This window comes from Gymnodraco acuticeps, unplaced genomic scaffold, assembly GCF_902827175.1.
Source record: "Gymnodraco acuticeps unplaced genomic scaffold, fGymAcu1.1, whole genome shotgun sequence".
In the NCBI taxonomy this organism is placed as follows: domain Eukaryota; kingdom Metazoa; phylum Chordata; class Actinopteri; order Perciformes; family Bathydraconidae; genus Gymnodraco; species Gymnodraco acuticeps.
In genome coordinates, this window is record NW_022990266.1 from 1 (window position 1) to 24,455 (window position 24,455).

The 24,455-nt window shown below is 41.2% G+C and overlaps 1 protein-coding gene across 1 annotated transcript; it reads right to left on the reverse strand.

The window, feature by feature from the left end:
- Nucleotides 1-6,635: 6,635 nt before the first annotated feature.
- On the reverse strand, nt 6,636-14,103 carry LOC117549107 (ubiquitin-conjugating enzyme E2 variant 1-like). The gene is made up of 4 exons (XM_034220713.1): nt 14,004-14,103; nt 11,226-11,374; nt 7,724-7,849; nt 6,636-6,935 (listed from the first exon to the last, which is right to left on the reverse strand). The coding sequence occupies exons 1-4, from the start codon at nt 14,020-14,022 to the stop codon at nt 6,789-6,791; spliced, it is 441 nt and encodes a 146-aa protein (XP_034076604.1). The 5' UTR covers nt 14,023-14,103; the 3' UTR covers nt 6,636-6,788.
- Between the last annotated feature and the right edge of the window lie 10,352 nt (nt 14,104-24,455).

Consider the following 24,455-nt stretch of genomic DNA (forward strand, 5'->3'; position numbering starts at 1 on the left):
TCAGTGGACTTTATTTTCACAGATAGTATTAATACCTAGTTGACCTGCAATGTACTACTAATGTGTACTGCTGCAATCTGACAACCAATATTAGCTCCATTTCAAATGTTATAACGTGTTTTCGAAATGTTCTCAACCAATGTTCCCCTCCTCTCTGAGCTCTTCTGTCTCTGCCTCAGGTGGTTTGTTCCACACGTCAGAGAGCAGAGAGGATAAAGTCCTAGGATAAAGTGAACGCAGCGTCACCAGCTCAGCTGTCAGACTGGTGAACAGCCGGCTCCACTGAGAGCACAGACTGGTGCTACTGGAGGACGTGAGGAAACACCTACATGCATAATGTTTAATACTAAGCTGAAAATACAGTGCAGTGAAGAGACAGATTTTTTTTTGTATTATTCTTAAGTACAATTTAAAGTGTGTAAAGTAAGAATAAAACCATTAAAGTGATTCACAGTATGCTAAACTTGCTACTGCAGATACTGTGCAGTACAACAGTCTGGCTTCTTCCTTAAAATTGAAGTATAATATATAATATAAGATTATATTCTATTCAAAAACACATGAAAAACATAAATAAAAGCATAAAACAAATGAGGCTTTATCTGTGGCCAATAGTGTAAGAATCTATGTTTTTAAATGTAGATTCTTAAGTTTTTTATTTCAGTCCATTAATGTGAGAACTGAAACCATGTGCTCGCTATAAGAAATGCAAATGAACAGGAAAAATCTGTCTCATTTTACTAATTGGCATGCTCAGTGTGTGTGTGTGTGTGTGTGTGTGTGTGTGTGTGTGTGTGTGTGTGTGTGTGTGTGTGTGTGTGTGTGTGTGTGTGTGTGTGTGTGTGTGTGTGTGTGTGTGTGTGTGTGTGTGTGTGTGTGTGTGTGTGTGTGTGTGTGTGTGTGTGTGTGTGTGCATTGACCCTGGGAGCAGATGGGCTCCTGCACGCTGCACAGAGAATGGATGTGGGAGTGTGTGTCAGCGACCATCTGACACCTCCGTGCTTTATGTGAATGTAACAAATGGAGTGAGACTCGGCCGATGGAGTTAATTATCGAGATGGTATGCAAATGCTGCTTTGCACGGTGGTGGAAAGTAACTAAGTACATTTAATCAAATATTGTACTTAAGTATAATTTTGACGTTATTCCAGTTTATGCTACTTAATACTTCTACCTCACTGCATCCTGCTTAACTTCTGAGTCCATTAAAGTCCGCTTTAGCTACATAGTATACATAATAATAAAGGATGATGTGTTTTTGGGAATAAATATATAAAGTACTTAGAATATGCTCCACCATAATTATGATTCAGTTTAACTTTATTTTGATGTTAAAACGTTTGTACTTTTACTTAAGGAACATTATGAATGTAGTATTTTTCCTATAACAGAGTATTTTACTGAAGTGTTGACTGTTCATCATTCTTTATTTTCATATGAAAACCAGGGATTTTGCAAGCAGATGTTGGACAAAGCTTCACATACAGGTGTTAACTTTAACATAATGCAGGTGTCAGCACAGTATTGTTATGAACTTAAAGCTGCATACAGGAGAACTGGGTCTGCTGGTTTCAGTGTCTTCTGGCTCAGTGGGAGAACTTGTTTTTTCTGACTCATGACTGATCTGTTGAACGGTTCTAAATGGTGGCACAGAATAGCTGCCTTGAACATTATCTAGTTAATCCATGAAACTTAATAACAACTCAACACTCAACATTTGATGATGGAGTAGATTTGTATTTATTAATCACCGGTAATTGCAAAAATCCTGTTACTCCTAGAATAAGGTATTATTAATATTATTTTGACTTAATATTAATGTGGATGTTGTTGCACAGTAGGGTGTACAACTCATGTGCTGCTTATGGCTCAGTCTATAAAGAATAAATGGGTTCAGATGATGATGGATCGCACAATATATTATTTAGGAAGTTAGGTAGATCCAAGATCCATCTAAAGAGGTAGTTATATTATTCTGAGGGAACAAGACATTCTGTTTTAGGGAAAATATCTGAACACTTGTGAAAAGAGGATGCTGTCCTGAGGGAACAAGATATTCAATTTTGCTTTAAAGATCCATAAGCTTGTACATGTCACCGGTTTGTTCTTGAAGGAGCAGGACCTGTTCTCTGTGTGACGGTGTTATGGGAACACCATCCCTACTGGTGTGTGACACACACATATTGTGGAATGAAGTGTTTCAATGGGTGTAGTCTTTGTGTTCTTCCCTGTTCATGACAGGAGGTCAGTGCATCCCTTCTGCTGTATTAACTGAATAAACCACAGAACATTAATGAAACACTACAGACCTCGAACAATAGTTCTCTGGGATTGTAGAGCACCACAGGTTGCTGAGCGTTTATGAATCCACTTGTTAGCCTCAGTGTGTCAGGTGGAGGATGCTGATCTGAATAATATCGTTATGCTGACTGAGGACACATCCATCACAGCAGATATGATTAGAGAGATTGAGGACATGTCCAAAGGTCACTCACACAAACAACACACACACACACACACACACTGGCCAAGCATGCCCACTCCCACGCACAATATGTGTGACAAAAATAAAGACAATTTAAACTTTTTGTCCTTAAAAAAACCAAAATGACTTAACATTTGTTTTGGCAAAAAGTACCCTTCAAAGAATGAATGAATTGCATTTTTGGAAGTATAGGATCCAGAGTATTTCTCATGTCCCATACCTGAGACTAAAAGTCAGGATATCTCAGCCTGCTCTTATTTGATCCTTTTTAAATCATGTCCAACTTTGCAGTAGAAACATACTAAGTTAGTGGAGAACTCTTTAATTCTATGTCCTACTAGAAAAAGAATGACTTGTGATTACCTTCTACTCAAGTTGATTGGACAAACACCAATACTATCACGAAACATGACAAACCTTGTCTTCTTCTTATAAAATACTCAAGCACAGTGATCTTTTTTCTTCGTACTGGTGCATGAGACTATTCATTTTCATTCATCGAGGCACCTGACTCATTTGATTCTGACTTGAACACACACAGAACGATTGACGTGAAACTCTGAGAGGCATCACTGTAGGATGGTCCCAGACAGCAAGCATGTCACCTGCTAAACATAACAAAAGTCATTGATAAAAGATTAGATTTAAAGTTTTTCATATTCATATATCAAATGGGACATTCAGTACTCAGTTTGGTTGTTTACAGCAGTGGTTCTCAAACCTTTTTCAATAATGTACCCCCTTTAAAAAGCCAAGTACCCCCTGATCAGCGCAAAAACATTTTGTTAAGGAAAAAATGCCTATATAAAGAGGTACAGTACAGCGATGCACCTTCAGTGTCTGATTTATTAAAACAACATTGTAACTGAGAAACACTTAAATGCTACATTTCAAATGTTTACAATCCATCACTAAATTCATGGCAAACCAATTTCAACATCATGCAATAACACTAAGACGACATTAGTTGCATTGAACTGATCTTTTTAATAAGTTGTACAATGTAGTGAAACATGGGCTTGTGCTTCACTGAGGATCTTTGTCATTCTGACAGGGAGGCAAACTGCAGTTATTACACTTCGCGTTTTGAAATATGTGTAGGCTAACTCTGTTCATATAAAACCCACACTGCTCAAACTTCGTTACTTTTCCTAAAATTGGAATATTTATTTATTTGTGGACGTGGGGAATGAAGAGAAAAAAAAATATGAGCATTTTATGAGCATGGGATTTTGACCCCTCATATAAACATATGCATAATGCTGCGCTATACTTTGTGGCCACACGCCGTTGCCAAGCAACGCTTATTGTTAAGGTGTCCTTTGATAAGCAGGCAGTCATATCATTAGCTAGAACTAGCTAGATTTGGACATAAACGCGAGAAAAGTCTAACCGGACGCGAGAGAGATCAGATCAGCTGCTGCTGACGCTGCAGCTCTGCATTATCACAGCTCCACCGCGGACCGTTGAGTGGAGCAAAATTAAATACACTAAGAGTTAGACCTACACACTTACTCTGGAACTAGCTATACTAGTTATAAATATGTGTATTCTTTACTGTCGGGTCACGTATTACAGGTTCAGCGAGCTGCACGAGACTGAAGGGCTGCCAGGAGAGGGGGAGGAAAAGAGAGCACACCGTTTATTTTTCCCATTTTATTATCCAGAATTACTGTAAACCTTTGAATAAAGTAGTTAATCTACTATTAGTAGTTTGTTTAAATGCATTACTTATTTTGTTTTTTTTCATTAACATAAAATAAATCTCACGTAGGCTACCCCCTGCAGTACTCCAACGTACCCCTAGGGGTCCGCGTACCCCCATTTGAGAACCACTGGTTTACAGCACTGCATCTAGCTGATGGTTTCTCTGAAGTCCATAAAGAGAGAGAGGGGGTGTGTGTGTGTGTATGGTATAAGGGAGTGAAGGGCACCCAGCTGTATCAGCCAGTGATTGATTCATCTTTTCTCCCCCAGCCTCAGGTCACGTGCCACCCTTTGTTTCCCTGCAGAGAGGAGGCCAACAGCTGCTGGATGGAGAGCTGCGTCTGGTTCCGCTCAGAGCAGCATCGTGCTGTCAGGGCAGTTTGACGGACAAGAAGCGTTTAACTCCACAGCTTACTTTACCGTTTGATTGATTGATTGAAAAGTTTATTAACAGCTTGTATATTGGGTACAATACAGTACAGCTCAAAACATACAATTGTTAAGGGGATGCAGACCAGAGAAAGACTTTCGTCTTGTTTACATCAGGGTCCCCCATTTCCAATTAATCCGTCATGTGATGGATGGGACCGTTTAATTCTGCCGGGTGTCTAGTCTCTCTTACTTAGGCTTGTAACATGAATGAAAGTGCGGAGATGCAGATCAGAAACAGAAAGGCAGCAAGTGGGATCGCCTGCCTGGGTTTGGCTTTCCCAACACATTATGGTCCGTGTGTATATGAGTGGATGTTAGCATGAAGGTAGCATTTTGTTACCTAAACCTAGTTACCATTGATATTTTAAGTAAAATTACAAAGCACTTCAGAGTTGAAATATAGGATGTGGATATTTTTTTTAAAGTCAGTGTATTGTTCTGTAAATTGAATAAATTATTTCCACTGGATTAGCTTTGTTATAAATCTGAAAAAAGATCCCTCTTTTAGAAAGCCAATATATTACACAAAGTGGAGAGTTTTTAAGACGTATATATATATGTAACTGGTATGGAGTGTACTGTAGTGTTTTGTATTAGTACTGTAGGACCTTGTGTCCCAATATGAGATACATGTCAAGAAATCTTGCTTTTTCCAGGAAGAATGATATCAGCAACCCAAAACTCTTTCCACACTCATATGGACACCCAACTATTGTTTTAAGATTGACTTAAACAAAAAGTGTACTGAAATGTTTCCCTTGAGAATAACGACACAACACGTGCAAAAGTAATAACGTTTAATTCAAATAAAACCATGCAACAGGTCACCATTACCCTGATTAGATTCAACCTGTTATCAAATAAAACATCCAAAGCCGTACATTGCGTTCAGTGGAGTATACACAGGAAGGTCAGCCTGGAAATTGAAGAAACCAAAAACACAACAAATCGCAGCCCCTCCTCCTGCTCGGCTCAGGCCACAGTACAGTGGTGATCCTGAGCACAAGAAACTGTAGCCCCCCCCCACTGGCTGCTAATAATCAATCACAAAGCACTATGAACCATATGGCACACAGAGGACAAGTCTGAGAACATGAGTGATGAGCCAGCAGTGCTGTTGATACATACGTTGCTAAAGGTCTAGTAGCAGTTTGCTCCCATGTACCGGACATGCACTGTTAAGGAAGGCCCGTGAAATTCACATCGTCGGGATTGCGGAAGCTGGGGAGTTACATACTAATGCAGCCTGGGAGACCAAGCAAAGCATCGTGGTGGGTGCAAGATTTCGTCTCTAGGGAATCTGTTTCAGCATTCTGCAAGGTGCTGAGGTACGCTGCAGAATGAGCCCACATTCAACATTTTGCTGGGAGTGACAGAAGTACATTTGTTTTGCTGATTCAAACCCATCACCACAACACCCATATAAGAGGGACTAACTGACACCACTTGTGAAGAGTCCAGCACACACACATTACTGGTGGACTCAATCAGGATCTGTGATATGTCATCATCTGGATGTAGAACACACATGAAGATAATAAAAAGAACATTAGTAAGATGCACGGTATTTTTGTTTTGTAATGTCTGCTCTGGTTTTTTATTTTATTTATTTTAATGGGCACTGGGTGCACATCCCTCTACGTCCAATGGGAGGGTTCTGAGGGAGGAAGTGGGAGAGGAGTCTTGGAAACATGATGGTGGTATATTTTGAAAGTAGCACAGTATTATGCTGTGTGTGTCGCTGAGTGTGTGTATGTGTGTGTCACTGAGTGTGTGTGTGTGTCACTGAGTGTGTGTGTGTGTCACTGAGTGTGTGTGTGTGTCACTGAGTGTGTGTGTGTCACTGAGTGTGTGTGTGTCACTGAGTGTGTGTGTGTCACTGAGTGTGTGTGTCAGTGTGTGTGTGTGTCAGTGTGTGTGTGTGTGTCAGTGTGTGTGTGTGTGTCAGTGTGTCAGTATGTGTGTGTGTGTGTGTGTGTGTGTGTGTGTGTCACTGAGTGACTGTGTGTATGTGTGTCAGTGAGTGTGTGTGTGTGTGTTTGTGTGTGTCACTGAGTGTGTGTGTGTGTGTGTCACTGAGTGTGTGTCACTGAGTGTGTGTCACTGAGTGAGTGTGTGTGCGTGTGTGTGTGCGTGTGTGTGTGTGTGTGTGTGTGCGCGCGCCTCAGTTGCTAAACACCTGGCCTTCGGGCGGCTGGGAGAGCCTGTTGTTCTCTTTCATCATCATGTGCTGTCTGAGCTCCTGCAGCACTATCCGGATGTTGTGGGAGTTTTTCCATCTGCACAGTGCTGACAGCGACTTTAAGTCCACCTGAAAGAGGAGGAGGAGGAGGAATTTTTATTATGGCCTCATTAAGGAAGCTATGGTGCCGCTAAGGTTGTATATATTATCCAATGATCATGTTGGGAATGAGTTCAAACTATTTAAAACAAAATAGATTTAGAACCATTTCAGAAGCTAGAGGTCGCTCTAAATAGCCAAATTAGAAACAAAGCCAAAAAACGGGTCATATCAAAGTCCTAACTTGATGACTCCTACCTTTTTGGTCTAAAAAAAACATTTTTAGAACATTTGAAACAGGCTCTAGAACCTGAGAGTAGTTTGAGACAGAGCACTCCTCATGTCGTGGGTACAGGCCCTCTCCTTTCTCAGCTAGAACATGGTGATACCGTTTACTTGTCCTACTCATTTGGCCGTACTTTCCCCACTTGGTCAGGCTGCATTGGGATGTCATGTTTGTGCGTGTATAGGCAGGGATAGTGAATTTAATTAGTCAATCTTTTATATTTACCCATGTGTTTATGATGTAATCGTTTGGAGAGCACATCATTACAAACCACAATTCTTTCTAATAAATAACCTCCTTATGTTGCCCTCAAACTGCACCAGATTATTATTTTAAAATGTATGACATTTTCAATGCCTAGGTCCTAGGGTCCAGCCAGCATAATCTCTCAAAATCCAGTATGAACACCGAGTATATTGCACGGTTCTAATTCAGTCCACAAAACACAAATAAACACTTGGAATGAATGATCACATTTGAAATGTTGACTTAATAGGTGAGAGTGTATCTATAGGGAAATGTGGATACTTACCAAACCATTTGAACTGTGTACGCAGTTCAAGTTAATCTTGTTCACAAAGCGGACATGGGGGGGGCATTCTGGGTATCTGTTTCCACATTCTATTTTCAGACTGTATATCCTGCCTTCATAGACGGTCTGCAATCAAAGAGAGACTACAGGTTAGCTCTGGTCATGGAAATGTCCACTCATCTGAACTCCTCTGGGTTAATGTTAAACAGTGGTTAATATAACAATGACAGTGTATTACAGTATAGAAACAGTATAGTACATATAACAATGTCCACTCATGTGTCCTTACATGCTTGTTCTATAGCTTTACCTAATCACATCTGAATATTTACAGAATGATGAATATTTAACAGTGTTGAAAGGAGTATTCAGATCCTTGACAGCAGTATTAGTACCGCATTGTGAAAACAGTACAATCTAAGGTCCTACACTCAAAACTTGAATGCGCTAAAGGCATGCAAGTATTATCAGCAAAAGGTAAAGCTATTCATTCTGCAGTAAAATGTTCATTGTTTTACTTTCATACATGATGTTTTTTTATATCAATATATATATATATATATATTAATATGTGTTTGCATTTTACTGCCGTTAAGAGTTGAACTCATTGGATATTCCTTAATACTCTTAATATATTGTTTGGTAGTTTTATCTACAGTGCAGTATGTCCTCAGGTCATGATTTGTGTGTAGCTGTGCTATCCTTTGAGAACCACGTATCTCTAAAGAAGTCAGTTCATGACATTTGATTTAGCCTGAGAAGTCAGCTGTGTGAACAGTAAGGCAGATGTTATCTATGAGTGTGTGAAGGCGGCTGCAAAGAGAAAGCTGAGTGTATTGGAAATTAGACAGAGATACAGCTACAAATGCTATAGTCACCTTAGAGACAATATTACTGCCATCAGAAGGATGCTTGGCTCAATACTGCAAAAAGTACTACATTCTCTTAACCCTCCAGAAAGTAGGCTAAATCATGGAAGTCCCACCAAAAGAAAAACAAATGTAGCTCTAAGAACATCACACATCTTCCATCACAGAGCTTCTATTCACAAAAAGAAAGCTCTTGCTGCAGTTTAGGCATCGAAATGAGCCAAAATCCATGTTTTTTCCTGTTCAATGACATGCCAAACTTTAAACTGAATGCCAAACATTACAGAATACTAATCACAATAACATATTTTGCCAAGAAATGTATACTTTTACTCTGGAAGAATGAACGTCCTCCAACATTTAATCTTTTCATTGATCAGATAACACATTGTTTACCTCTGGAGAAAATGACATTGGAAAAATATAATCGTTTCAAGCTCTGTGGTTGCCATTGTTTTCTTATTTGGAAAATATATCTGAGATATGACCAGTGATGGAATGGTGCACTCTGTGGCTATTTTTCCTGACGGCCAGAAATACTAGTTGTGTTGTCGCTGTATTATATAATTAATTGTATAATTATTTGTTTGTTTTACTTTGATGTGGGTTTATTTATTTATTTCCGTTTTATGTTTATTTTCATGGCTCTGTTGTTTAAGTTATATTGATAAGCATTTTTTTGCAGGTGGAGGGAGTGTAGTGAGTGTACTGTGATCTTACAATATAAATGAAATGGCATCGATTACTGTACACTATAATGAAATAAAAAGACTTGTAAAAAAGGAAAAAAGAAAGCTCCTGCTGCAGTTTCTATAGGCGCATTCACACCGCAGTACTTTTCCCACAAAGGTTCATCAGAACTAAGTTCAGATCGCGTTCACACCGGAATGAATTCCCTGGGGAGGATTAGGCAAATGAAGCCGCTGACGTCACTTCTTCTGCTTTGGGTTTACTGGGAGGCCGCAAACCACTTCACGGCGTATACTGCCACCCGAAGTCCCCGGAGTTGGGGACTGGCTTCAGTAGAAGCTGCTGGGTCTCCCAGCAGCTTCTACTGAAGCCTTCCGAGTAAATCGCCAGAACGCCGACACCTCCTCATCTCCACCGCTCCCAAGTTTTATTTTGTGTTGCCATAAGTTAGTCTCTCTGCGTTTGTGCGCGGGGCTAATGCTAATGCTAATAATGCTAATGCGAGGATAATAAAATGGCGGCTTCACAAAACCATTTGGGAGTTTTACGGGGCGTGGTTTGCAATCCGCCCAGCCAATCAGACATAGGAACTTTTTTCTCCCACGAAAGTCCCTGCTCTCTAGCAGGGACGGAAAAGGGGGTGAAAAGGTTCTCATGAACTCATTTTAGTTCCGGCTCTTTTTGGTGTGAACGCAACATTTCGGAACTATATCGGAACTAAAGTAGGAAAAGTACTGCGGTGTGAACGCGCCTTATGTAACTATCCTACAGCAGGCAGAGGGGACATGTTTCATTTGAATTACATGCAGCCCTCTTATGGTCAGTTTGCACACAGCTGATATACCTGCACATGATCCCTATGAGAGCAACAACAGAACTTATAACAATGAGGTTTACCACAGTGCCTTTTACGAAAGCCTCAACTTCTGTAGTAATGGGAAGCCAAAAGTGATGTGCGCATGATAGTTCAAGCTCTAAACATTACATCATTCGTTTTACAGTGTTTCACAGCACACTCGCTGGGGAGGTAATGAAATTATGCACTTTTTGATATTTTAACACAACAGCTGACCACTTGTACGTTTTAAGCCAGCATTAGTTATAACCTATACAATATGATAACGCGTAATATTAGTAAGATTATAAAAATAGTTAGCAACACTGTGTTAAAATATATAATGTAGTGTTAGTTAAAATACAATTACTTCAAATTAATGCCCTCGAAGATTGTTTCTTAACAATAAACTTCAGTCATTTTCACTTCTTGTGGTTGTTGATTCATTTTGTGTTGTTTATCTGTTTAGGTCTTAAAATTGGGATGTGGGACATGATGATCATAAAAGCACAAGAAAATATTAATAGAAACAATAGCTACTGTAAATGTAACAGACCACTTTGTCTAAAATGATATATTATATTGAGAATATAAGTGAAGTCTGCATGGTAATCAATGCACTATTTGATAGTTGGAATAGTTAGGCTTTGTTTTTGTTTTGTTTGTCTACCCTCCCTCCCAAATGTGTCTTTGGGTTCAAGAAAAGCGCGAAAGAAATACAATTTATTATAGAGCGGACATGAATCACATGACAGAGTATCATAACACTACCTTTCAATGACACCGGTTTACTCTTGTTGAAAACTACCACTTCACTGTAGTTTTAAAAAAATCTAATAAATCAATGTGTTAGAGCAGCTGCTAAGTGTTAGGTATTCCTGATAATGATTGCATATTTTGCATACGCAGAAAAATACCATAAAAAGGTCAAGTAAAGCTCGTCCTCAAATCCTCAGATGTTTGATCGTTAGCTGTTAGGTGGTGAATGTCTTTCCTACAATGACATTTCTTTAACACTGTTTTATACGAATGCAATGCTTAAAGTCCATTGGCCATTGAATAGAAGAGCAGAGTAATGTATTGGTGCTGTAAACTCAGGGGGGGTCACCTTGGCCGGGCCGATGATCATGCCGTTCCAGTGAGTTAGCGTCATGTCGTCATCATCTGCGAGGCCCCAGCTCACCGTGCCGTCTCCACCTCCCTTCTGACCTTCCTCCAGTTCCTCCAGCAGACGAAAGCTGCGGGGAACTACGATGCCTTCCAAAACACAAGCATGCACACACACAAGGGCACAAAAAAGGAACATTTAATGACTTCTCTCTATTAACACAATGGGAGAAAAATTCACGCAGAAACGTCATACCATACTCGATAATTTCGCCTAACAGACGGTCCTGATTTAAAGCTAAACTATCAGAGAGTCTTAATATGTTTCACTCTCAAACAGACCAAATATTTGAGTTTTCTGCAAAATTGCAAGAGCCGGGAAGTTGAAAGAAGTGTGTGATCCATGTTGGCACATCTGAACAGGTAGAACTTTTTTTTAACAGCTGAAAAAAGAGGTAGTAAACAATTGAAAAATCCTATTCCAAAAGTTGACTTGGGGGAGGCATCCACTAAAAGGAAGTCTGAATTGACAGTAGGGCTGTCCCGAATACCATTTTTCGGGCTCCGGATATTCGGTAGTAATCAGCAACGAACCGCTTCAACACGTGTATTTCGGTGTATTCACGGCATTCATTTTGTTATTCTACAGTATTGTTGTTTTATAGTTATTTGTTAATGTAACCCAATTTGTGTTCTTTGAAATTTAAAAGGATATCGCATAGTGTTTGTTACTTTCGTTGCAGTTGTATGTCTTAAGAGTAATTTGGCGTGGCTTCCTATTTTGTATGGACATGCTTTTGTTTTGAAGGAGAGTTAGCGCTGTTGACAGGAAGTTGTTGTTGCTATGGAAACAATGTGACGGAGATTAACAGAGAAACGTCATATCTACATATAAAGACGGAGAAAGTAAACAATAAAGTGTATGGTTAAGTGTTAGCACCCCCCGAAGAGGCACAAGCTCTTACGTTGATATTGGAGTTTTCAATCAATTCAAAAAACGAATAACGAAATTGAAACCCGAATAGTAATCCAACGAACGAATATTCGGGTACAGCCCTAATTGACATTATCTATTCTGATCTAGGTCTCCCAGTCTATAATAATGAATACTACTAGGTTACATTTCTTAGATTGTGTGTTTTAGTGTTTCAAATGGCTGTATAATGAGCCTTATTTGTATGCAGCAGTTATCCTCAGACTGACGCAATTTGTTATAGTTTGTCCAACTTACCATTAGGCAGTGTTGGAAGAAGTACTTAGATCCTTTTCTGAACTAAAAGCACAAATACTTTGGTCTTTAAGTACTCTACTACAAGTAAATATTTGATTTCATAATTACTCTTAAGTAAAAGTACTCATTCTGCACAATGACCCATTTCAGAATAATAGTAAGTACAGAAGTATTACCTGCTAAATGTACTTCAAGTGTCAAAAGTAAAAGTAGTCATTATGCAGAATGGCTCTTTTCACAGTATTTTATTATTATGGTTATTATATTATCCTGTCCTTATAAATATCAAATAATAGAGTAGTGGTTGGTCAATGTGGACCGAATGAAGATACTTGAAATACTGTGTAGATTAGTAGTACATTACTGCATTGTACCATATCAGCATAGCATGTGTTTTTATATGTACAAAGTAACAAGAAGCTGTGTGTTAAATACATCTAATGGAGTAAAAAGTAGGATATTGGCCTCTGAAATGTAGTGCAGTACAAATATATAAAAAAACTCCAATACTTGAGTAAATGTAGTTAGTTAATTTCCAGCGCTGGCATTAGGAGGCATTGGATTTGGGGTGGCAAACATTAAAACTTAAGTGTTTAAGGAATTGCCTCCTAAACCTTTAAATGTAGAAACATACCGCTTACCAGTACAGCTGTTGACATTACACAAGCTGTAAGAGTATGATGTCAAGTAAATTACCTTGTGGGCAGAGATGCTAGAAGTACTCATATCTTGTACTTAAGTAAAGTAGAAATACCAGAGCGTAGGAGGAATAGTCTCTGATTATAATGATTGATCATGAAAGTGTTCTCAAAGCTGGTAAAGGTGCAGCTAGTTTGAATGACTTTGTGTACTGCAGGGTAGATGGTGGACTTTACTCCAGGTGGAACTAAAGTCTGATTTAACACTTGATTAGATTTCACATCATTAATCCACATCTGTGAAGTAACTAAAGGTATTAAATAGATTTAGTGGAGTAAAAGTACACCATTAACCTCTAAATTGTATTGGAGTGAAAGTAACATAAAATGGAATTACTCAAGTAAAGCAGAAGAACCTCAAAATTGTACTCAAATACAGAACTAAATCCTTTACACTCTGCTTGTGGGTCAGTTTTAGTGACGAACTATTTATTCTGAACACTTCTTCCGGAAAGCTAAGTTATTTACCCATCAAGCTAGTCCCGGGCACCGCCCAGCGAACAGAGTGACGTTAACACACTGCAGCCCAGTCTAATGTGATCTGTGGAGTGCACTGAACCCACATGTAGCCTTTTCTTTGCCTGCTAGTCTCATAATTGTAAATGTAGGTGGTTGCAGAAGCCGTGTGGATCATGGACTGTTGGACAGCGCAGCTAGCTAATGAGCTAGCTAGCATCGTCAGAGACAGCGTTTTTATCTCAGACAGAGTCCTGTCGCAGTAAACCTGCACTGCAGCTGGACTTTTTTTTGGAAAATCGAAACTATTAACTTATATATTATGCTGCGGGTTGTACCTCGTAAGCAAAATAGATGAAAAATAGTAACTGAACTGTCGGAGAAGTCTGCTTACCTGATAAGGCGGCCGCCATCTTTGTTATAGATTCACGGAAGCGCGCACGTATGGTGGAGCGTGTCCGTTGAAGAAGTCTTCTTCTTCTTCTTCTTCTCTCAGCTATTGGTGGATTGCAAACAACTTTAAGGTGCATACCGCCACCTACTGTACAAGAGTGTGTATCGTCATATTCTCCTATCACCACTCGTGACAAGTTGTGTTAAATTCTTCCAATCAGCCCTTTTTCATCCAACTATTATTGAATACAACAATGAAATGCCAATGGAATGTTTCATTAAACCAAAACATGTCTGTAAAACAACATGCTGTATATGAAAAAAACATAGAAATGCACAACAAGTGTAAAAGCTCTATTTGTATTTGGTGGATTTGATCATTGCTGACTCTTAGTGGTAGTATCAAAGAAATAAACGGACAAGCTTCACAGCACACAATAAAAGCTTCTAGTAAATGTATGTGTATAAGTATACAAATATTTTGTACTTGACCGTACCTACAGCCACATTTGAGTAAAGGCTCTCTTCTGGTTCATTACGTGCACCTGTTAGAAGGATTAAAGCATCAAAGGACAATTCCTGTACTTTATTTAAACACTGCTGGCCTACCAAAGCATCTCAACCATTGCATGTAACTGCTCCATGTTAAACACAAAATAAACACTGTACCATTTCCAGCTTTTCCAGGCCCTCTTATTGATTCATAGAGACAACGATCACCTACAAATAAGTGAAAATCGAGACAAGGTCAAACCGATCATTTTAATCACATTATATGATTTTCATAATTCTCTAAAACGAGTTGGGAAAATACTGAATGTTCCTTCTATATCAGAGTAGCACATGATAACAGAGACCCTACATAGCTGTGTACGTAGCCGGATGTATGACTGCATGGATGGCACTCAGACACTGTGTTGAAGTTATGATAGCTATGTTCCTAAGATTGGCATGATGACACAGCCCCTAGAGAGATAGGCATATGACTGTCATGTTTATTGCTTACGCAGGCCTTAGCTAATCTTAACTAATGTCAGAATACTGCTTTGAACCAGTATTCTTCCATCTTGTTGACTGTAACACTCTCTTATAAGCATGTCAAGGACACTACTCTGGGAACTATTTGTCCCACGCAGCCCTGTGTGTGATGACTACTTCCATTCTTGCAAGGATAATAAATACATCCTGATATTGAAGACCAAGCCGGTGACGAGTGATCTTTTTTTTAACAAATAACAATAAAGGAAAATGAAGGTTAAGAGGTAGAAATAGCCTAATAAGTGGTGTAAAAGGACTAAGCACATTTACTCAACTTTACATAAGTACAAGAGTAAGAGTATTCCTTCACTCTGGTAGCCTACTTCTACTTTTACTTAAATACAACTTCTGAGTACTTCTCCAACCTCTGAAAATGAATCAAAATATTAAAAAGGATAAGGCTGGCCATGAAGAAGGCCCAATCCCAAACCACGCCCTACACCCTACCCCTACACACTACCCCTCCGTGACGGAGTAAACTCCGTGGAGTGACACTCGCAGCTCAACGAGGCTCCCTCCTGTCAAATTCCTGGGGGTGCACATCACAGAGGACCTCTCTTGGAGCAACAACAACACGACAATCACCAAGAAAGCCTACTTCGTCCGCAAACTGAAGAGAGCAGGAGCTTCAGCCTCTCCTTCTACCGAGGCGCCATTGAGAGCATCCTCAACAGCTGCATCACAGTGTGGTTCGGAAGCTGCACAGCATCGAACCGCAAGAGCCTGCAGCGCGTTGTGAACACTGCTGAGAGGATCATCGGTGCCTCCCCAGCTAGAATTTTTTTGTTCTAAAAACATTCTGAGAATGTTACATTCATTGTTCTAGGAATGTTTTCACCGGGAAGTTTTATTTTGGTTCCCAGAACGTTCTTCTGAAAGGTAGGATAACATTCTCCAAAAACATTCTTAAAATGTTTGGTGATAACCTTCCTAAAATGTTTTTGATAACATTGTCAGAACATTATGCCCTACTATTCTTAAAACGTTTTCAGCTGCAAATTAGATGTTTCTATGTTGCCATAATGTTATTATTTTAGAGAAGGATAACATGCTTTATGTTTAAAACATTATGCAAATGTTCTGTGGTAACAATTTACATAATATTCCTGTAATTGTTCAACTAAAAAATCCTGGGTAAGTGGACTGACCACTGTGGTCATTAGGATGATTTTGATAGTTTACTTAACTATTGGAATTTGACTATTAACACATGTAAAAGGATGACTCTGAATCAGCTGGTAAAAGTAACATTTGTTTATTAGAAAAGGGGAGCTGGGAGTGGAGGTTGGTTATGGCAGCAGTGGGAAACAGTTGTTCCAGGGTGGAGAGGCCTGGCTGGTCTTGGGAGTGTGGAAGGCCTTGGATTCCTCCTGGGAGAGACACAAAAATGAGTGTGAGGCAAAAGCAGGCAAAGTTGTCAAAGAATATGCTGGCAAAAAGCGAGAGCGGCACGCAACAAACCGTTCACGGCAACAATCCGGCAGGGAATGAGTGCAGGCTGCAGGCTTTCATAGTGTGGCTGATGAGCAGGTTGCAGGTGTGGTTGATTGGAGATTGCTCCCAGCCGTGTAGAGCAGACCAGCAGGCAGGTGGGGGGAGAGAGAGAGACACACAGTAGAAACACATACAAACACTAACAGAGGCCTGTACTACGAAGCCGGTTCAACATAACCTGGATATGTTTGAGTTAGCCGGTTGGCCTAATCCAAAACATACGCGCTCTCGCTTAGCGGTCCTACGACGCTGGTTATCAAGTGGATCGCTCAAGCCAGCCGTGTCCTATCTAGTTAGGTGCGCGTTCATATGAAAGGGGTGGTATTTGGAGCATTCGACCAATCACAAACAGGGAGAAGCATACTGACAGCGCAGCGTCATACTTCCTGAATGAAAAGTGAACTTTAATATTAGTCAAATATGAAGACGTTAAACTTTAAACATCCATGACTTAAACACTTTATCCAGGATAAAAGCCACATAGCTGCACCTGCAAGGTGAATAGAGTTGGTAAAAGAAAAAGTGTTTTAATGTGACACTATGAGTGTTGCACGGCCAGATACGGCTCAAGAAGCTGACTCAGATAAGGAAATATAGCCTATGATACATTATGATGTGATATGATGTGATATGAATGATAATGGGACACACAGTCGGTGATTTTTGCTGGCCGTCTTTCCTTTCTCCTGTAATATGAATTGATCGCTTTAAACTCTGCACACGGAGCTCTGATTGGTCAGCAGGCGGTGCTTTCACTGAGTTGATCTCTTAGCCTGAAACCAAACCTGATCCGGAGCAGGCTAGCCGCACAGCATAAGTTATGGAGATCTAGCCCGCTAAAAAGAGAACCAGCGTCGTAGGACCGGAAACCCAGAGTTTTCCCTGAAGTTAGCCCGCTAAGCGAAAATCCTGCTTCGTAGTACAGGCCTCAGGGGTTTCAGGGATGGGCAGTGATAGTCGGTCCGTTCTTCTATATGTCTGTTGGTTTTCTAAGTGTTATTCGATCCATATGACAATAGAGATATGTGCATAAACAACAAAAACACTTGGGGTATAATATTCGAGCAATGTTATCACCAAACATTTTAAGAATGTTTTTAGAGAACGTTATCCTACCTTTCAGAAGTACATTCTAGGAACCAAAATAAAACTTCTCGATGAAACCATTCCTAGAACAATGAATGGTAACATTCTCAGAATGTTTTTAGAACCAACAATGTCTAGCTGGGAACTCAGACATGCCTACGCAAACATGCAATATCATGAATTGCATGCTTGTTTTTTTTAAAAAAAGGAAAATGTGGTGACATCAGATTTCTTTTTAAACATCCTTTTCAAACAAAGTTTGTTTTTTAAAGCGCACTACAAATAAATCGGACGTTGACCATGACCATGTTAATATTTCGCATCACAGGAACGTTTTATAAAGAAAGAATAACCTCCTGAAAACATTATCCAAATGTTGCTTTCAAAATGTTCTTCTTTGGTTATCATGTAACATTGAGGGAATGTTTTATAAAGAACATCTTTAATGTGTTACCCCAACAACGTCCAAAACACATCCTTAGAATGTTGTAGGCAAAACGTTCCACCTTTGTTAACATATCACATTAAAGGAACATTTTATAAAACACTTTGTCATCTCAGGCCTCAATAACATCCTGAAAACATTTTCAGAATGTTGCTTGGAGAATATTCTTCATTTGTTATCATGTAACATTGAGGGAACGTTTTATAAAGAACATCGTTAATGTATTACCCAACAACGTCCAAAACACATCCTCTGAATGTTGCAGGCAAAACGTTCGACCTTTGTTAACATATCACATTCAGTGGCGTTTTTATATGTACAAAAGTGGTGGGGCACAAAAAACTAAGATGTCTATAGCTTCTGCAGTGAGGTTCATGGCTGGTGAGGCACTGGCACTGACTCTTCAGGTTTACAAATATTATATTTTGACCTAAATCAAAATATAATATTATTTTCAAAAGCTTTTTTTGATTCTGATTCGTTTTTTATTATTTATAAAAATTAAAAAATATATATATTTTATTTTTTTAATTATAAATAAACTGTGAACTCTTATGCTACGATGTATGTGATGTCAGAACTAAAAAAAAAATCGCAGGCACCAGGCTACGTCAAATAAATGCATGTGTCTGTTGTGATTTGTGATTCGCCCCCATTTAGACCAATCACAGCGTCACACTCTGCCGCCTATTCTGGATTTGTTTATTGTGCATTCTGTATGAATTACAAATGGACATCAAAAATTGGCTTAAAAGGTCTAAGGATTTATTAAAACGAAATAGCGATGAAAGAACTGCAGCCGATGGTGCTGCTGGCGACCCTGCATCTGACGTTGCAGCAGCACGCCTTAATGTCACATGCTTGACCTCGGCAAACCCCGGGGCTGAGTTAGCGATGATCTTGGGGTTAATAAACCCAAGCAGGTGAAGCTGGATCGTTATCCAGGGAGATTGTTTTCAGGAAAGAAGCGCACTTTTGCCGCTGCATGGTACACAACAGACCATGGCTTGAAGATTTGTTAAAAGCAGACGCAGCCTTTTGATTCCCCTGTATACAGTTTAAAGTGAATACGTCTTCATCTGATGCAGCTTTTACTGTCAAAGGTTTTTGCGACTGGAAACACGCATTACAGACTGATAAAGGACTGCTAAGGCATGCCGCATCAAAAGAATACATTTCATGTGAGAGTTTGTGGAGAGAGAGACAGATACGCGAGGAAATTATAAGGAAATTAGAACTTTGGTGCAGATCAGCTGGCACGGAGCCGTTATTACATGTCAGCTGTCGTTGATATTATAGCTTTTTTAGCTGTCAACAAACTCCCTCTCAGAGGTGACTTGATTCACTCCACAGCATGTCCGAGTGCAGTGCATAGGAACATAAACCATGCCCAAGGCGGGCTAAACAGTTCAACGTCTCCGTCTCTACTATTTCTCTCCGAGTGCAGCGATGAGGAAGCTGCCATCCATAAGTGTGCCTTGCTCGTGATTTACCAGTGTCTGTGCTGCCACGCACACAATGTTTCAAAGTGGTTGCTATGTTGCCCTTTATTTGTGTATGTTTGCGATAAGTGTGCGTCTTTACGCAATGCCGTTGGCCTTGCTGTTTTGTTTGTAGCCTTTATTTAACCAGGTGAAAGCCCCTTGAGATCAAAAGATCTCTTTTTCAAGGGTGACCTGCATATATGTTTGATATATATTGTGCCGCAGCACGTGACGGTTTTGTGTGCCCTCCCATGAAAATCATATGCCCTCCCTTTAGATTTGTTCTGGCGCCGGGTCTGCCGAGGCGGGACCTGCTGCTGAAGCACAAGGCGGGGCTCCAAGCTCACGATCTAGCTGAAGCTACCAAGCTAGGCTAACATGCTCACATGCTCATGCTCACTTAATAAGCCTTGTTCAACATAATTTCTTTAGCTAATACTACAGCGGGCTGCAGGCGAATCAGGTCCGCGTTTCGCTATATTCCTTGATCTCCAGTTATAATGCCGGACTCCGCCGCTGGGACGCCGGAGCTAACAGAGCCACAGGGGGCTAACTAGTTCCCTGCGGCTCTGTTAGCTCCGGCCGGCGGACTCCGGTGGCCACCACTGGGATAATTGGGTCCCCTTTTAACATTTGCTCCCGTTTAGCATTAGCCATAGACTATAAAAGTCTTACCCAAGGCTGAATCATAATCACCAGACGCTCCCAGTTCACCCGCACTACACGTTTGGGCTTACCAGGTCTGTCCAGAGGCTTCCCTCGCCACTGAACGGGGGAAGTAGTCAACTTACCACCAGATGGGGATCAGTTGACAGCTCCGCCCCTCTCTTTACCCGAGTGTCCAAAACATACGGCCTCAGGTCCGATGATACGATAACGAAATCGATCATGGACCTTCTGCCTAGGGTGCTCTGGTACCACGTACACTTATGAGCAATAATGGCTCATAAGTCATATGGCCAATCCATGACTAGCACAGCAGTCCAGTAACAAACCACCACTCCGGTTCAGATCAGGGTGGCCGTTCCTCCCAATCACGCCCCTCCAAGTGACTCCATCATTGCCCACATGTGCGTTGAAGTCTCCCAGCAAGAATAAAGAGTCCCCTTCAGGAGCCCCATACAGGACTCTTTCCAGGGTCTCCAAGAAGGCCGAATACTCTGAACTGCTGTTTGGTGCATAAGCACACACAACAGTCAGTTTTCCCCCCCATAAACCGCAGGTGTAGGGAACTCCAACAAAGTAGCACCCAACTGGGCTTGTGAATATTCCCACACCCACCCGGCGCCTCACACCTTGGGCAACTCCGGAGAAGAATAGAGTCCAACCCCTATCCAGAAGTAAGGTTCCAGAGCCGACGCTGTGCGTAGAGGTGAGCCCAACCAGATGAAACTGGTAACGCTCCACCTCCCGCACAAGCTCCGGCTCCTTCTCCCCCAGAGAGGTGACGTTCCACGTCCCCAACGCCAGCTTCTGTCGCCCGGGTCTGGTCCGTCGAGACCTTCTACTTTCACTGCCACCCTTCTGGCAGCGCACCCGACCCCATCGCTGTTTCCCGTAGGTGGTGGACCTGCGGGACGGAGAAGCGGAGGTGTTGCCCACGTTGCCTTTTCGGTCTGTGCCCTGCCGGGCTCCGTGGCAAGCCCGGCCACCAGACGCTCGCCGACGAGTCCTCCTTCTGGGCCTGGCTCCAGAAGGCGACCCCTGGCTTCCTAGGGGCCGGGTATCCTCACTTCTTGTGTCGTCTTTCATGTGGTCTTCGAACCAATCTTAGTCTGGCCTCTTGCCTGAGACCAATTTTCCATGGGAGACCCTACCAAGAACACAAGGTTCCAGACAACACAGCCCCCTGGTTCATCAGGGCACACAAACCTCTCCACCACGGTAAGGTGCTGGTTCTTCAGAGATGTGGTTTAGAACATAATATGGCATTTCATCACGGCAGCATTAAGCTGAGTATCTGGGTAGAATTCTCCTGAATGAGCTCTCGTCTCGGCTCTTGTTTTTATTTAATTTTGTTATAAAGCTACGGACTCAGCACTTCTGTAACAGGGCTGAAATAGAGGGATATGAGGCATGGCTAGAATAGGTGATCTGTTTGGTATTTTGAGCAAAACACTTAATAGTATAGAAATAGTATAATAGGAGACATATACATAAGATATAGTGACTCAAAGAGTGCTCTACCATACGGTCGCACAGAAGGTTAATTATTAAACTAAATGTAAATATTCAGAGGGGCCAGAATTAAAGCTAACTAAAGGCCTACCTCACACACAGCCAAACAGTTTTAAAGTAACTTGACACCTTAACACGTGTTGTGCAATATCACTTGTGTGCAATAATACTAATTATTAATGGATGCTATTTCTTAGTTAGACTATTCAACTACTGTAACACAAACTGTAATAACAATAACAATACAAATCTCTAATGGAATACTTTTACTTGCATTACTGTTATCTCAGTAATACTACTTCTTAGGGGTGTAACGGTTCACAGAATTTACGGTTCGGTATGTACCTCGGTTTGGGGGTCGCGGGTCGGTACGGGTTCGGTACAACAAGAAAAAGCAAAAGAAAGTCCCAAATGCATAATTCCAGGTTTGTTGTTATTTATTTTTGAACAGTAGTGCAAGTTTCAGTTTAAAAATAAGGAACTCTGACATTTTGAATAATTAACTGCATTAAACAGTTAAAAACAAACCACAAACAGTACCACACACACTCAGATGGCCATATTATCTATAATGGCTGATGTCAAACAAAAAGGTTTCATCAAGCTGTAAAACTAAAAAGAATGTCTTGAAAATATTACATCATAAATAATAAGAAAGTGTTTCAAGAGTGCATAGTCGTTGAAATATAAATGCCAAAAGCTTCCGTTATTTATTTTGGTCTCACGGCTTTCATGTTTATTGGCTTCTTAAAAACAGCGGGGATAAGCTGCTGAACTGCTGTTGTCTTTTGCCGGGCTCCGGTGATTGCCAAATCTGGATGATGTCTTCTGATATGATTTAGCATGTTTGGCGTGTGTTACCATTAGCATACCGCACCGCTATCGAACAACGCCGACACACCATCCTCGTCCGATCCACCACTCGCTCACTTCATCGTTATTGTAGTCCACAGGGAACCCGAAATGTTCCCACACAGCTGATTTAAAAGAAGCAGGTGGGTTCTAGCTCCTGTGTGTTATCTGAAATCGCCATACTAACTTTTCTTCTTCTGGTATTTTGTTCGTTTTGTTGTGTTTTCTTCTTGTTCTTCATTTGTTGTTTAAGGGCGGCTGGCAAACCGCTTTTAGGCGCAATACCGCCCCCTGGATTATAAATAGTGTAATGGATACTGTAATGTTCTTATTGGTTATAAATAAGACATCTTCTTGTATCTTTGGACTAGCTTTTACTAGCCAACTTTATTGAGAAGGCTCTAGCTCAAGCGGCAAACTGTGGGGTAGAGCCGGGAAGCCAATACGGAAGTACCACACACTGCAGTTCATATATTGGCCGATAGGCGATGGCTGCAGAAAGGAGCAATTTCCATAGACCCCATGTTAAAATGCCCAACTTTACAGCAGAAAAAAACATGTTTCTACCCCTGGCTCCATACATTTTATTATCGATATAGTTAGATTCCACCTTCATGATTATGGATCTGTGAGTGAATTGTTTTCTAACGCGACCCTTTTATTTATATTAGGTCTTAAAGTTTGTGCATAAATTAGGGCGTGGTCACATTGAATGACGGCTCTGTCAAGTGCCTGCCGCTGTTAGCTTCTTGTCTCTCTGCTAGCTGCTCCGTGAAGCTAGCTACAGGGACTCTGCCTGCTCAGCTCATCCAGGAAACACAACTTGTAGCCGGCCGTGGTTGTTTGTTCTTCATGCTTATATATCGGACTATTGTGACTCGCTCTGCGGTTAAAACAGACGGTGCATGAATGCGGTTTTGCGGTAAGTGAAATTCTAGTGCTTTATTTATGTGTTATGCTGATAGTCTTACAAGATGGCTGATGGTGTGTGTTATGGCTCGGTAGCTCCCGATTCAAACCACCGGCCTCGACTAAAACCTACAATATATAAGACTGTTGACGGCCTAGTTATTGTAGAGGATGAGTTACTCAACTTCCTGGCGGTTAAAATTAAAACTATGACCCAGGACGAGCTAGTCCTTGTAGCCTCTAACACCTTCGATTCCGAATGGATCGAGACTTCTAAAAAGACGTTGTTTGAACTCTGTCCTGAAACCAAGCAGCGGTGTGTGGCCTTTAAAGGCAACCAGAAGGATGCAAACAATATTAAAAGCTGCCTAAAAGTGCTAAATGAATGCGGTGAAAACATCCCCCGTTTTGTCTCCCACTACCTGGATGAGCTGCCGCCTGTTACGTTTAACAACCTGGATGTGTCCAACCTGCTGAGCAAGATGGAGCGACTGCACAGCGAGGTTTGCGCATTAAGACACGTAGTGGAAGTTCAGGCAGATATCGGTGAGGACCTGCGTGCTGTGGCTGCGACCATGGACAGCAGAGTTGCTGCCGTAGAACGCCAGTTGGAGCCGAGTCATGGTGGAGGACTGGCTGTACCAAGTGACGCTGAAACTACCTGTGGGAGCGCTCAGGGTAATGGTGCGGTGTTGGTGAAGGATGCGAGCCCCCCCGGCTCTTCTACTGATGTAGTACATCCCAACTGTGTTGACCCGCTCGCTGCGTCAGGGTCAGGGACCGTGAGTGCCTGTGTGAGCCCTGGAGGAACTGCGGTAAATTCGCAGGTATGGAGTCAAGTTGTGAAACAGGGCCGAGGTCGGAGGAATAGGGCCGAGGGCCAGTCTGCCTTATCTAAACAGCTTGTTGGGAAACCTGAACGGAGGATGCCTAAGCCTATTGTTGGCACTGCTGCACAAGGGAATAT

Bases quoted from the DNA above. Each gene is read 5' to 3' on its own strand.
- LOC117549107 (XM_034220713.1), bottom strand. The intron at 7,850-11,225 runs GTGACCCCCCCT...CTTTGATTGCAG, and splicing joins TGATCATCGGCCCGGCCAAG to ACCGTCTATGAAGGCAGGAT. The intron at 6,936-7,723 runs GTAAGTATCCAC...CTCCTCTTTCAG, and splicing joins TACACAGTTCAAATGGTTTG to GTGGACTTAAAGTCGCTGTC.